Consider the following 13764-nt stretch of genomic DNA (forward strand, 5'->3'; position numbering starts at 1 on the left):
AATTCCTGGTTTATGTACTTTCAGGTCGGTCATAGCGGTTTTTGTCTAGTGTGAGTTTCGTGGGGTTTGTGGTTACATCTAAGCGGACCAAGAGACCTTCGGGCGTCAAACGTGAGATGGTGTTTCAACTCGGGTGCCGTATCGTTAGTCTGGTAGAGATTGGGATGGTGCTCGCAAAATCAATCCGTTTCTTAAGAAGCCCGTAACCAGAAGCAAGGAGTACCTTGAGCGTATTTTTAAACAAGCATCTAGAATATGTACAAATCGATGAGAATTCGTTAAGTCATTACTGCAAATCCCAATTTGCAATTCGCTGTCTTTTTATGATACCAGGACAATTCTACTGTTCAAGTTAATTGATTTTGATGTTAACATAATTGCATATATCATTTTCTAGAATATTAGACAGGTTAATCTTTTACAAAATAAATAGTCGGTATCCAATTTGCTCTAGCCATTATTTAACTCCAATAAATTAATATTTTCAGTTTCGGGTTCCTACCGCGAGTTGCATTTTTCATGTTTTACTAACGCTTTTGGATGTATTAAGAACTCAATTAAGTATATGGTGCGGTATTGGATTTATTACAGATTGGTCATATTCAATATCATACCCGGTATTTCTGCGAGTTATTGCCTGTGATAAATGGTCATTTCCTGAATACGTTCTTCTTTGTATTGAATTCTATAAAAGAACCTAAAACCCAATTGTTGGTTTAGTACTTTCGAATCGGTATCGGGCAATTTTTAATCGTTTAAATTTGCCATTTCAAAATGTTAATGTGGGTCATTTATTTTGTGGTGCTAATAAGTGCGAAAAGTTTTTCAATCCTGTTGCTTGATGATCATTATGGCTCTCGCCTTCTTGGATCTGTACAAGCTGATGAAAATGCTTTCCCTTATACGGTTAATTATTTGATAGGGGCATTGGGGATATGCGGAGGTGCTCTGATTTCTTCGGAACATATACTCACATCGGCATCTTGTTTGGAAGGGTAAATATTTTAATTTAAAGTAAAAGTGCTACCGCCATGTAATAGTTGGGAGTCTGCCCCTCGGTCCATGTGATCTCAACTGATGATAATTACTTGTTTGTTTTGGACGTGTGTGAAGCAAGAAGACTGTATATAGGGGATTCAATTCCCAGCGCAGTATTCAACATTAGTTATGGTGGAGAAAAATCATTGCGCATCTTCGACCGTCGGCAGTAATTGAGGGAGGGAAATTCCGCGCAGAAGGTCTGGTGATAGTGCCGTGTATGTGATTAGGTATTGCACAGCTGTTGCATTGGATGGAGAAACACACACAAGCAAACCATCTAAGCGTCATTGACACTCCTGTATACAGTCTAGTTGGTGCGAATATTATCGAGTATACAATCGTCGTTTACTTTAATGTTAAAGTTGGTATAATAAAGTGGAGAACGCTAGCGTGCTTTCTTAGTGAAACGAAAAAGTATTATTGGGTATTTTGTTAGTATATCCAACTTTGCGTATTAGTGCATCTTACGGTGTAAAAAATATTACAGGATATCTTATCCTGTACTTACAGAAGTGCTTCTAAAACCGTTATATCGGCACCTAGCTTAGGTCATTTGGGAGTCTGTGATATGTCCTCATTTTTTCGGTTCGATTTCTTTCTTATTCTGGTCTTCTCGCGTTTTCATGCGAACACTATTTGTAGTTACAGTTCAGTTGTTAATTATTGTTGGTTTACTGCCTGTCTGTGTGTCTGTCGCACGCACTTTTCTCAGAACGGGTTAATTTTATTGATAAGAAATTTGGTAGAAAGCTAGCAACTGTAAATTCTTTTGCATGTAGTCAGTAACATCGTTCTACGTTGGGTCTGAGGTGGGGTGCTAATGCATACAAAAGGGGGGGCGGTGTAAATTTTTTCTTTACCGAATATAGACATGTGGCGTTTCGAATGAAAGGTCTCCATGAGTACTTTTCGAAGCAGGTATTTGTTTTGATATTGGGGGGTCCAAAAACGGTCAATTATTTCAAGCCCCCGTTCTAGAAACTATCAAACATTCCTCCCTACGATATCTGCTCAAATAAACTTAATATATTATAATATATAATTACATTTTGAAAAATTACTTCAAAACCCCTTAAGTCCATCCTCGATCCGCGAAATTTTAAGATTGATTTTAATAGGAAGTACCATACTGAAAAGTGTGGTGTAAATTATATTGTCGTTAAGAAAGTTATAGTAGGGGAAGGTGACTACTCTAGTTAATGAACCGTAAAAAGTAATAAAAGAAACTAAAGATGGGCTAAACAAGAAATATATTGAAATAATAAAACTTGTTGTTTCTTTTTCGTTGGTGTGGGTATTTATTCTTGCAAATACCGATATTTCGGGAACCACTTGTTCCCTTCATCAGTGCAAACAAGTTTGGAAAAATATGAAGGATTATGTTGGATTTGTAACTATATACGGACAGAAAAATGTGCGTCTCTTACATAAGATGAACACAAAACCTTTATACCCGAAGCGCGAGCTTCCGGTATTCCGACTTGTTATTACATGATTCAGACGTTACGTGCTAAGGTTTATAATTCTGTAAAGGCACATTAGACAGTTTAACCATAGGCAAAATCATTAAAAATTTTTTTTGCTTAGCGGTGTTTCGGGCGCGTTCCCTTGTGATAGTTGACTCCCAGCTCACTGAACGCGGTTCATCGTGATTTGAACCCCTATAATGGCCGTTTTCTACCATCTTTCTTACGTTAAGTTTTAATATCAGAAACGCCACAACTGGTAATAGGAAAATAGGTAAAATTAAGAAACGTTAAGTCCCAAGGCGGACACAAGAAGCGACCTGCTTTTAAGGTACATTACCAAGGGAACAATAAGAAACTTTATTCTACAAGGTGAGAATGAGGCTTAGGAGCACTTGCTTTCTAGGAAGAAGCGTGTAATCGACTGAATGTTCCCCGCAGTGAAGAAGCGGCTGGCGCAGTAAGCAACCGAATCAAATGATCCTCTAGTTATGCACATTCAGCAAACAGCTCTCAAATCTACTGTTACTTGCAACGTGGTTAAGCTGGTTGCTAGTACGCTGAGAGTCAGTTGAAACCCAACTGCTCCTCCGCTACTGAAAAGGAAAAAATTGACATAACATTTGACCTAGATGTGGCTTATGACAATTAGTGTCATCAAATGCCATTCTAGTAATATCTATACCCTTTTCTCTGCTCTATTCTCTGTCGGTCAAGCTTTCGAGGAGTTCATGGGTGCGTTCAAGGATTACTTTAGCTATTAGCTTTGGGACGGCAGGGAGCCAGCGGATATCTCTCTAATTTTCGCACTTCTTTAGAGTCTCAACAATCATCGCCCTTCTCCACTATTTGGATAAGGTCTGGTATTTCCAGGATTTCCGTACAAGTGAAAGGAGGAAATCTGCAGAAACTGCAGGTGTAGCAATGAATAACTCTGCAAGGGAATCGTTAAAGCTTGTCAAGTCCTTATCCGGACGTCACGGAAACTAGCCATTTCATCTACAAGTTCACCGGATGTGTTTGGTTAAGAACCGTAGTGAAGTGTTTTTTATTCTTCTGCAGCTACTCGTCATCGGAGAAGAGGAGTCCACGTTAACGACCCTCACAAGACTATCCAGAGGTTTGTGGCTACATGCATTCTCTCATGATGCCATATACATGCTGAAAGCATTGCTATCTGTGGTAGCTTCTACTTCCTGGACCAACGCAACAATCCATTTAATTTTGTCACAGCGCACATTACGTTGAACCTCCCGGGATTTCGTTCGGTTCCCACGATTTCGCAGTCAGGCATATGCGATGTTCCTTCGGGACTTGACTGAAAACTCACGTAGCATCCGAGAGAATGAATTTTTATTAGCAGCTCAATGCTCATCGATATTCTTGGGCGGGTTACTCACTGTAGCTGCCGCCCAATCAGCAAGATAACTCTCCCACTGTCGGGTGACTCTTCTGAACTACATGTAGTTGTTTATAGAAAGCATTCTTCTCCACGATATCGGAAGTTTAAGTTAGTGAATAACAGTGTACAATTGGGATGGTAATTAACCTGGACCGAAATCTTGCAGTCAAAGTTCCGCTATGTAGCTGGATAAGATCTAAAGGGGCCAGCTTATATCGTTGGAATTCTCGCTCGAGGTGGAAAAATCGACCATTCTGGGATGCCCGATATGGGTGTCAAGATGCAAATATTTATCCTAGAAACAAATCGTAGTCCGTTTTTGACAGTCAAAGGTTCCAGCCGTTTCGGCTGCAGACTTCTATTTCTTCTTTAGCTGTTGTCCCATTTAAAAGCAGGGTCGGCTAGTCTCTACCTTTTGTACCATTTTGCTTGGTAAAACGCCCAATCTGGATGTCGTCTCGAGGCTTTCAAAACATCACTCGCGTTATCAAGCCATCGCCGGCGTTTTGGTCGTTTCCTATCGATTTCGATATTGACACCAATCTGGCAAATGAAATCTCGTTCGATACAATTGAAGAGGCCTCTATCGTAATTTTTCCCTGATCGATGCAATCCCGCAGGTCAAAATCAATCTTCGACTTCATTACCGCGAGACGCAATTTATTGTCTTTTATAGTCGGCCGACAACTGCAAATAAGCAAGTGCAGTAAATTTTGGATAAGAACACAACAAATTCTTCTGGTACCAGGTGTTGCGGCAGAGCATATCAGATGTCAGCAGCTCCGCAGTCTTGGACGGATGTGGACGGTGATTTGAACACTCTTTTCAATATTGGAACGATGGTACTTTCTTGCCAGTAATATAGTGTTTCACCTTCTGCAAGAACCCGATTAAAGCACTCACTGAACCACAGTGTTGAATCCCAACTCTCTGCTTTTCAGAGCTCAGATGCGATGTTTTCAGGTCTTGTTTCCTTCCCCGACTTCATTCGTTTAATTGCTTTCTCAATTTCAGTCACATTGACAGTTCTGGTAATGAACGCCCGTCGTTTAGACAAGGTACGGATGGATTTTATGATCACAATGAAAGCCCCACCGTAACAAGCAACAATAGTGCCAGATTGTACTAAATGCATAGCCCAACATTCATATTGGCGTATGCAAGACTTACACAATTCTCTCCCGCACTGAGGAGTACGGCACCCGAATCACGTTTGAGTACCGCTCTTGACTCCACGTTTGAGTACCGCTCTTGACATTTACGCAACAGAAGTGTTCGACACTCTCTATGCGTTTGTGCCAGCTTTTGACAATTCGATACAGATCTCTCTCGGCATCCTGAGTGTCCAGTTTATCGTGAGGATGTTTGCAATGCACCGCCTGGGTAACAGCGATTGCTTTCCTTGCTTCCCGATTGGCATACTTCTAAATTTGCCAATAGACAGTTAGCGCAATCCGAGAGTGATGATACTCTCCACTCTCCGATCAGAGCCGCGATGTCAGGAGATGCCACCATGATGTCGATGACCTCTCGCCTGACCACGTTGAAGAAAGTGGGTTTATTACCCAAATTAAGGATCTGTAAATCGGTTCCTATCAGATACTCCAGTAGTCTCGATCCTCCTGCATTGATGTTCGAACTTCCCCAGCATATGTGGTGAGCGTTGACATCACATCCTGCTATTACCTCCATGCCTCTACTTTTGGCATATTGGATAGCTCTTATGAATGTTCCACTGGGAACGTCTTCTGGGTCATAGGGAAAATATGCAGAGCACCATAGTATCTCTTTATTTCTTTCTTTTGACTGTGACTTTTCATGGTTAGCTTAGCCGATGTGGTCACATAGGTCACATAGGTCGTTAGCCAAATTAGCCTCGAAGTCTTTTGAGACAACCATGCAGGAACGGGGGAGATCGCTTCCATTGGCATACAACAGGTCAGCATGTTGGAAGTTTAGGCCCTTCACTACCCCACCAACAACCCGTGGTTCCTGCATGAGGTATATAAATGTCTTGCAGCTATTGATCCAGCGGCTGATAAGTGCAGTCGCCGCTTTACAGTGCTGCAAAAAGAATACTTTAAGTTGAGTATCAACCCACAGGGCGCAATCTTGAAATTTTATATCAGCTCAACAATTTGGTTTCCATGAAATTCAATGAAATGAAAATCATTTCAGATATCACAAATATGACGAAACGGCTGAAATGAGAAGAGCTTGTCCTAAAGTACAAATTGGCTAAGAAGTTAAGGTTTCGAGGAACAGCCAGTTCCACAGGGAATTCAATATGCACTTGAAGTTGCTGGACGACAGCGTAATTTGGCGAGAGATGTTTTTAGTGAGTAAACACTCAACGCTCTCAGGGCACTTTAGCTCTGAGTTTAGTCTTTGGAAGATTTCCATCTCTTACAAAAAAACCTTTGGTTTCATGGTTGTTGGTATTTTTTTCCGCCAAGTTTGCCTCATTTAGGAATTCGACGAAGCGTGTTTTAACTTTTCTTCTACACATTCTTCCCGATATACACTCTCTTGCAATTGGGGCAGTAAATTGAGCACACTTCACTTTTGGGCATTTGAAAGAGTTGGTTGTTAGTGGTATATAATTTTTGGGGCATTGTTCTAGTCCTAATAATTCTTTTTCTTGTACAATGATCGCAAAAAAGTTGCGATGGACGCATGGGTGAGGATGATCTGTCCCGGAAAGTCTTTCGTGCCTCAGACGGAGCGATGGCGAAACTTAGGACGCCAGACAGCATTTGGGGATATCAAATTAGTGGGTTTCGACGCAAAGCAGGATATCTAAAGTTTTTTTTACTGAGGGAGACCTAGACCAGATACCGGTTGTTGCGCTCTTGGTGATAAATGATTGCCAATTACGACGAGTATGTATTGCCGGTATCTATGCCGGCGATGAGTAGAGGGAGGTTTGTTTGGCTTTGGAAGGCAAAGAATTGTGACCACTGACTGAACACGGAGTTGTCGAATTCCTGCTTCTTTTGAAAACCTTTTAGCTTCTATTTAAAAACTTCCTCTTCCCTTCGCCTTCGTAACTTCTGGATATTTTTCCGTTATTTTAACTGTCGTGAAAAACGTTGTCGTGCCAGTTTCAAATAAAGATAAGATGCTTTCCGGGATTTTTCGTCCAGTTTTGCTTTAAGACATGAAATATTCTGGGAAAAAATTGGGTATAGTTAGCGTTTACTTTTTTTAACGGCATAGTTTATTCAGTTTATCTTTATTTACATTCTAGAATATTCATTTTTTCAGACGACTTTCACAGGGCTTTTGTTGCAGCCTCCTGGTAAGGGCTTAGGATGGGAAGCTACCCTCGCTTTGTACTTTGTCACCTGGAATAAAATCTCTTTTCTCAATGCCGCAATTCGAAAGTCCCTGTGGATGTTTTCATTTTTCATATACTAAGGCGCACCTGTTGTCAGCCGCAGTATCCTGTAGCGTGTTGATGTTAGATATGCACTCTGAATCCCACAGCTGAATTCCATAAGTCCATATTAGCATTATGGCGGCTTCGAGTTCAGTTTTTTTCGTTCTCAGCTACATCGTCTCAATAAGTTTTCTCCATGTTATTCGTCTATCCAGGTGCAAACCGAGATACTTTATACCATTCCGTTTAGGGATCGTTACACTATTGATCCAGATCTTAGCGTAGTTTTGCCTGTTCAGGGTGAAAGTGAAATGCCGTGGTTGGTTTCACTTACGCGAATTCTGCGTTTTATAAATCACTTTTGAATTCAATTTAGGTGGATTTGTGAGTTTTTAAAGAATTGATGTGAATACTATAAATGGCAGTACTATCTGTAAAAGTTGAAGTACCATGCTTCTCTCGAAAGCCAAGCTGGTGCCGAGGAATTACTTTGTTTTCCACTAGATGTTGTGGTATTTTTGAAACAAGTAAGTTTTCAAACACCTTTTCGAGGATGAGTAGCAGACTTATAAATTTGTATGATACAACCAGCGTTTGGTCGTTCCCACATTTATATATATATGTTTGCTTTTAACTCCTTGGTGGGGTATAGCGCGTCATCCACACCTACGCTTGACGTTACCTGATATGCACTTCAGTTCCCCCACGACTTCGCTAGACCCTCGCACTCGTCTTCTACTATTCTGCGACAAGTGCCTTTGGGGCGACCCACTCGTGGGCCATCTTGGGAGAATGAACTCCATGGTATGCCATAGCTCGCAATGCAATTGTCGCCCCTCCTCAATGTGTGACCTATCCACTGCCACTTCCTATTACATTGCATACGAGTGCCAAACCTGTGCACCGACCAAGTTGTTCGTTTGAGATGTCAGGCCAGCGTATTCCGATGATATGACGAGCTTTCGAGTGGAGTTCACTTGCCATGTGCTCCTTCCATAAGCAACAAGGAAAGAACATTAGCATAGAACAGTCTCAATTTGATCTTCATGTTGAGATAACTAAATTTACAGATTTTAGACAGGGCAGTGAATCCGGCTCTAGCGCTGTTAATGAATCGGGCAACATATATTTTGGTACCGCCGCCAATAGAATCCACGCTTCCTAGATACACAGATTGATTGCCGTTTTCAAAAGCTTTGCCCATTAATGCAGATAGGGAGAGTGTGAGGAGTCGTCCGACTGTTAACCTTGGTTTCGTTGGTGTTTATATTCAGTCTAACTCAACTCCAAATCTAAAGCCATTTGACCAAAGTCCATGACCCGGTAAGAGAGCAAACAGATGTCTTCGGCGTAGTCGAGGCATTTGAGGGGAGATGTCATTATTTACTGAATCCCTCCACGTCCTCTAGACAGGGGAGCATAATGAACGTCACTGATAACAAGCGGCGAAACGATGCAACTTTGGCGGACTCCGCTTTGGACCTCAAAATCCTTCCAGATTTTATCTCGGTGCAACACGTGGCATTTTGTGCCACCATACGTCGTTTTGATAATGGCTAAATTCCGCGCACTCTTCCAAAATGATCCCTGGGTTATCGATGTAGTCGACGCCGGAGGATCCGGAGCGAAAACCAGCCTGCTCTCTGTCGATCAAGTTTTGGAGATGTTCTTTAATGCGTTCCAGGATATCCCTCCAATTGTCACACTCAAAACCGGTGCCTTATTTTGTAATTTTAACGATCATCCCCTTCTTCCACTCTCTGGGAAAGCTCTCGCCAAGATTTCCGTACAAGTGGAAGCTGCAGATCTGTAGGAACTGTAGGTGCAACGATAAATAACTCTGAAGGGAGACTCTGTAAGCCCAGCAGCTTTAATCCGTTTGAGTGCAATGATGACCGAAATGATTTCTCTTCTGCTGTCATAGACAAGAGGACGAACCTCACCGGATGTAATACGGTTAAGGACCCTGATGAAGTGTTCTTCCCACCTCTTCAGTTGTTTATCATGGTGGCTAAGAAGTCGACCGTTGATGTCCTTCACAGGACCATCGAACGATTTGAGATCACATGTGACATGTTATACAATTCTGAAATAATTGCGAACTTCGACATCTTCCGCCTTTCTGACCAGCGCAATAGCAAAGTCTTTTTTTTGTCATGACGTATACTACCATGAACTTTTCGGGATTTTGTCTGATGTTGGTGTTCGAGCGCGCAGTCAGTTGAGTCTTTATTCCTTTCCGTTCCTTTCATGACTCGGCAGTCAGCCAGATCTTATGAAGACCCTTTGAGACGTGACCGCCGACCTGTGCAGCATCCGAAAAACAGCATTTTTGGTGGCGGCTCAATGCCATTCGATATTCTCATACGCGTTACTAGATCTGCCGTTCGAACAGCAACATAACTCTGTCACTGTCGAGCGACAGCTAAGTCATAAAAGCGGTCGATGTTGAACTTAGGGAGTAGCAGCTCCCTCACCCTACGAGAAGTGGGGTACGCAGTACGCAAGTGAACGTAAGTGAGCATCAGATGGTGGTCCCTTTCGAGGCGAATGTCAACGGCTTTCTTGTTACGCATATCCAGAAGGAAGACTACTCCTAAATCTACTGCTGATCGCGAAGTGGTCGATCTAATTGTCGTACGACGTCGGTCAGATGAAACCCAACTGACTGTATTGCAGACCCTGTGCTCGAACAGTGTGCCACCAATGACGAGGCAGTGCAATTTGCAGAAATCGACGAACCTCCCTTCATTGCCGTTATGGTCGCCAAGACCACATGTCCGAACAAGGAGTTGTTAGATCCCAGCTTGGCATTCAGATCACCCATCACGATCACAATGTCGCCTTTAGGAAGCTTCTCTTGAACTGCGTTTAATTGCTCGTAGAAAGCATCCTTCTACATCGGAAGTCCCCGTTAACGCATAGCATTGTAAAATTATGATGTTCGCTAACCTGGACCGAAATCTAGCTTTTAGAATTCTGGCAGAAATCGGCTACCAGGTCAAGAGAGCGCACCTTGCGGTAGCCGCCATAGGTAACCCGACACCGGATTCTCGTCTGTTTACACTAGGTTTTCCAGAGGATAAAAGCTGCAAGAAAGTGAGGAGTACCCACCAGAGTCGCAAAATCTTACTTCGCGTAGGCCCAGACTGCCTAGTTTGTATCACTGGAATTCCCGCTCAAGTTGGAGAAATTGAGCTTTGTGAGGGCCTTCGCTACCGTCAACGAGGAGCGCGCACGTATTCCAGAAAATAATTATAGTCGGTTTACCATAGCGAAATGTCGTTGCCGTAAGGTCAGTTCCTATCTATGGGAAAGCTTTGAGTGTATCCTACCTTTAAAAAGCATTGCAACTTCTGAAACCTTTGAATTTATGTGTCACGTTAGTGATTGCGACACCTGGAAGTCCCTTCCACATTTTTTCCTTGATTAGGTCATATACTGGAGCTTTCTTTGGGTGCATTTGTTCTCTCTAAAACTTGAGCAGCTTGTCTGGCTTTGAATAAGAAGCTTCCCTGCGGTATAGACATGAATATTTTTGGAAGTTTGGACTGTATTTCCGGCAAGTGAAGGGGAAATACCTTTTGCAGCTGTTTTGCAAATGCCGCTCTTTTTTTTTGTGAATCTCTTCTTGCCCAGCAATCGTTTTCTGACCTTACTGGCGATTCGCATTGAGCAGATCTCTTCAACTTTCTTGTTACTTTCCACAGGCAAAAATTAGTTGATGCAATAGTCGATAAACCTCGTAAGTAACTTTGTAACTTCTGTTCTCCTTGATCCTTGAAGGCTTCATGGAGCGATCGACTTGCTGTGGCCAATTGTTTCTTAGGTCTGAAGGCCTGCGATCCTGTCATTATCTTCTCAACTTCCGCTTCAATTGGATCAGCTGTAGTATGCTATGCTTTGCTCTATTTTTTGCGAGATTGGCGGTACATGAGCGTGGGATAAAGAGCTGTGCGGCGCTTTGTTTATTTCACCTCTAGTTTTCAAGGGAGTATTAATTTGCAGATGACAGCTTATATATTATATTTACGAAAATTCAACCAGTTCGTTGATTTAGTTGTTAATTTCTCACTTGCATCGCTTGTTATAGGATGTACCCCCATAAATGTTATAATGATGGACGACTGGTCTGAAAACAACTGATAGCACGGTTCGCTCGCTATTAACTCTAGCTTCACATTTAGTGTCCAAAGTTTTTCATTGATCTGCTTGCCAATAAGTGAGCTATCCAGATGAGACAAGGTCAAGTCTTGTGTCTCGGGCTAGCATGTGCCATAACTGCCTTCCATTGGGAGTGATGAGTCTGGATCCCAAATGAGTGTGCTTAGCATGAAAATCCCCGGCGCTCTTTGAAGGACAATAGATTTCGGTGATGATTATCCCGCTGGCTCACCCTAGTAATCGGATTAAAGCTCCTTGGAAGTAGTGTTTCCAGTAATCTCCAAGAACAAAATGCTTAATGCAGATCTGATAAGTATTCCCATACCTCCGTTCCGCTTTTCCTTCCGAATGCTTAGTGTTGTAGAATTTAACTTACACTAAGGGTTGAAATAAAGCGATAAAAATTAAAATGAAATTCTAAATTTTACATTTCAATTTTACTAAGTTTATTTGTATATATTTCGCGGACAACCTCAGAGTCATTTGGAAACACATCAAGCCCATCCAGTTGTTGTCGGTTAAGCAAATTTTGTGATTGTGCCCAAAATATTGAAAATTACTATCATTTCTAGCACGTGCTAAAGAGATATTAAAGCTTTGATGTTCTAGGCAAACTGCAGTTTTTGTGTGTATCGGCGCCCACGACAGAACGTTACTAGAACCTGGTCAATACAGGGAATTGGTAACACAAGACCGATTTATCATCCATGAAAACTGGACTGTGGCAACTTACGAAAACAATATTGCGATATTGGTTCTTAATGGAAATTTTGAAATGACTGGTAAGGCACGGGTTACAAAATTGTATTTTAAATAATTTTTCGATATGTCAGAAAAAATCCAAAGTATCGGACTACCTTCACGCTCATTTCTAGAAAAAGCTTTCCAGGACTTCAACTTTATTGCAAGCGGTTGGGGGTATGCTGGAGGTGAAGGAAGTCTATCAAATTATTTTCTCATTATCTAACAGATATTTTTGTAGGCACACATGAAACGGAGAGTTTTCTGCATTATATGAATGCTTCCCTTCTACCGAATGCAATATGCAGACACTTCTATGCACCAAGCTTCACTTTAGATAATATCTGCATCGATGGAAGTTTTGGCCATAGTGGATGCGACGGAGATGCCGGCGGTCCATTGGTGTTAGCTCCAGAAGTTGAGGACCAAAATCAATTTTCTTCGAACTGGATTTTAGTTGGTATCCAATCCCTTGTTCCACAGCTTGGATGTGAAGAACGTTGGCCAACTCTTTACACAAGAGTTTCTTCGTACTTGGATTGGATTGAAGAGAAAACAGCAATATCCATTGAGGATTAGTGTATTTTGGAGATGAATTTAATTTTTTATGCATTCTTGTGATACACATTTTATCGATATAATTTAATTCTTTATGCATTAAAATTATTTATTTATACAGTGAACGACTTTATAATCTTCTTTGGTGTTTTCTATACATATATCCTGGGTTAGTTCACTTTATCTTTTGCAAAAGATTATGCACGGCTAATAAAGAACGTCAGTGATTGATTTCAAAATATGACTAAGACAGTGAACTCCAGAGATGATTAAAATTTAAGAATGATTTAGGTTGCGATCATTTTCATATGTAAGTGGTTTGGAAGAAATTTATTTGATGAGATCATATAGTGCAATAAAATAATGCTGACTGATTTCGTTGTTTTTCGCCTTTTATATATAGATTTCGCCTCCGTAAACAAAGTGGAACTGATTCTCGGTTGACTATTTTTCTAACTTTCTAACGTCAACTTTAGGAGCACAGATCAAATCTCAAGCGATGTGCACCCTTTTTTCCTGACACCTCAGCCTAGGAGACAAAAGGCTTTCTTGAGTCTGCCGCCGACGTCGAGCTTAACGCCGTGCTCCCTTCTGTTGAACATTTCATATGGACCTACATATGGTGATTGCAAGGACTTCTGGGGAGCATCCACGCGAACTATGGCGTGTGTGCAGACATCCATGATCGTCTTCGTCGAAGAATGACGGGATGAAGGGAGTGGTTTCAATTTTGCGACGGTGTCCTGGAACAAATGCAAAAACTCAGTGGTGGAAAGTACTGATTTGGTATCGAACACAGGATCGCTGGGAAGTTTTAAATTCTCCCTGCATATAAACTCGATGGAGCTGGCGGCAAACTATTCACGATGGGTTGTTCGCAGGCCAAGTAAAACGAAAGGCAGGACTTGCGTTCACGAAGATTCGTCTTGTGCCATTATCGCAGCCTTCAGTGTCTTATACCAGCAATACAGCATTCCACTGGATTGCGGTTGGTATGCAGTTGTCCGGTG

General features: G+C 41.7%; 1 protein-coding gene across 1 annotated transcript; it reads left to right on the plus strand.

Moving 5' to 3' along the window:
• The first annotated feature begins 730 nt into the window (after positions 1-730).
• On the plus strand, positions 731-12879 carry LOC119649698 (brachyurin-like). Its single transcript, XM_038051966.1, has 4 exons — positions 731-995; positions 12065-12237; positions 12289-12384; positions 12438-12879. Exons 1-4 carry the CDS (start codon positions 775-777, stop codon positions 12773-12775), a joined length of 828 nt encoding a protein of 275 aa, XP_037907894.1. The 5' UTR covers positions 731-774; the 3' UTR covers positions 12776-12879.
• Positions 12880-13764: the final 885 nt, after the last annotated feature.

Source organism: Hermetia illucens, chromosome 2 (genome assembly GCF_905115235.1).
Source record: "Hermetia illucens chromosome 2, iHerIll2.2.curated.20191125, whole genome shotgun sequence".
In the NCBI taxonomy this organism is placed as follows: domain Eukaryota; kingdom Metazoa; phylum Arthropoda; class Insecta; order Diptera; family Stratiomyidae; genus Hermetia; species Hermetia illucens.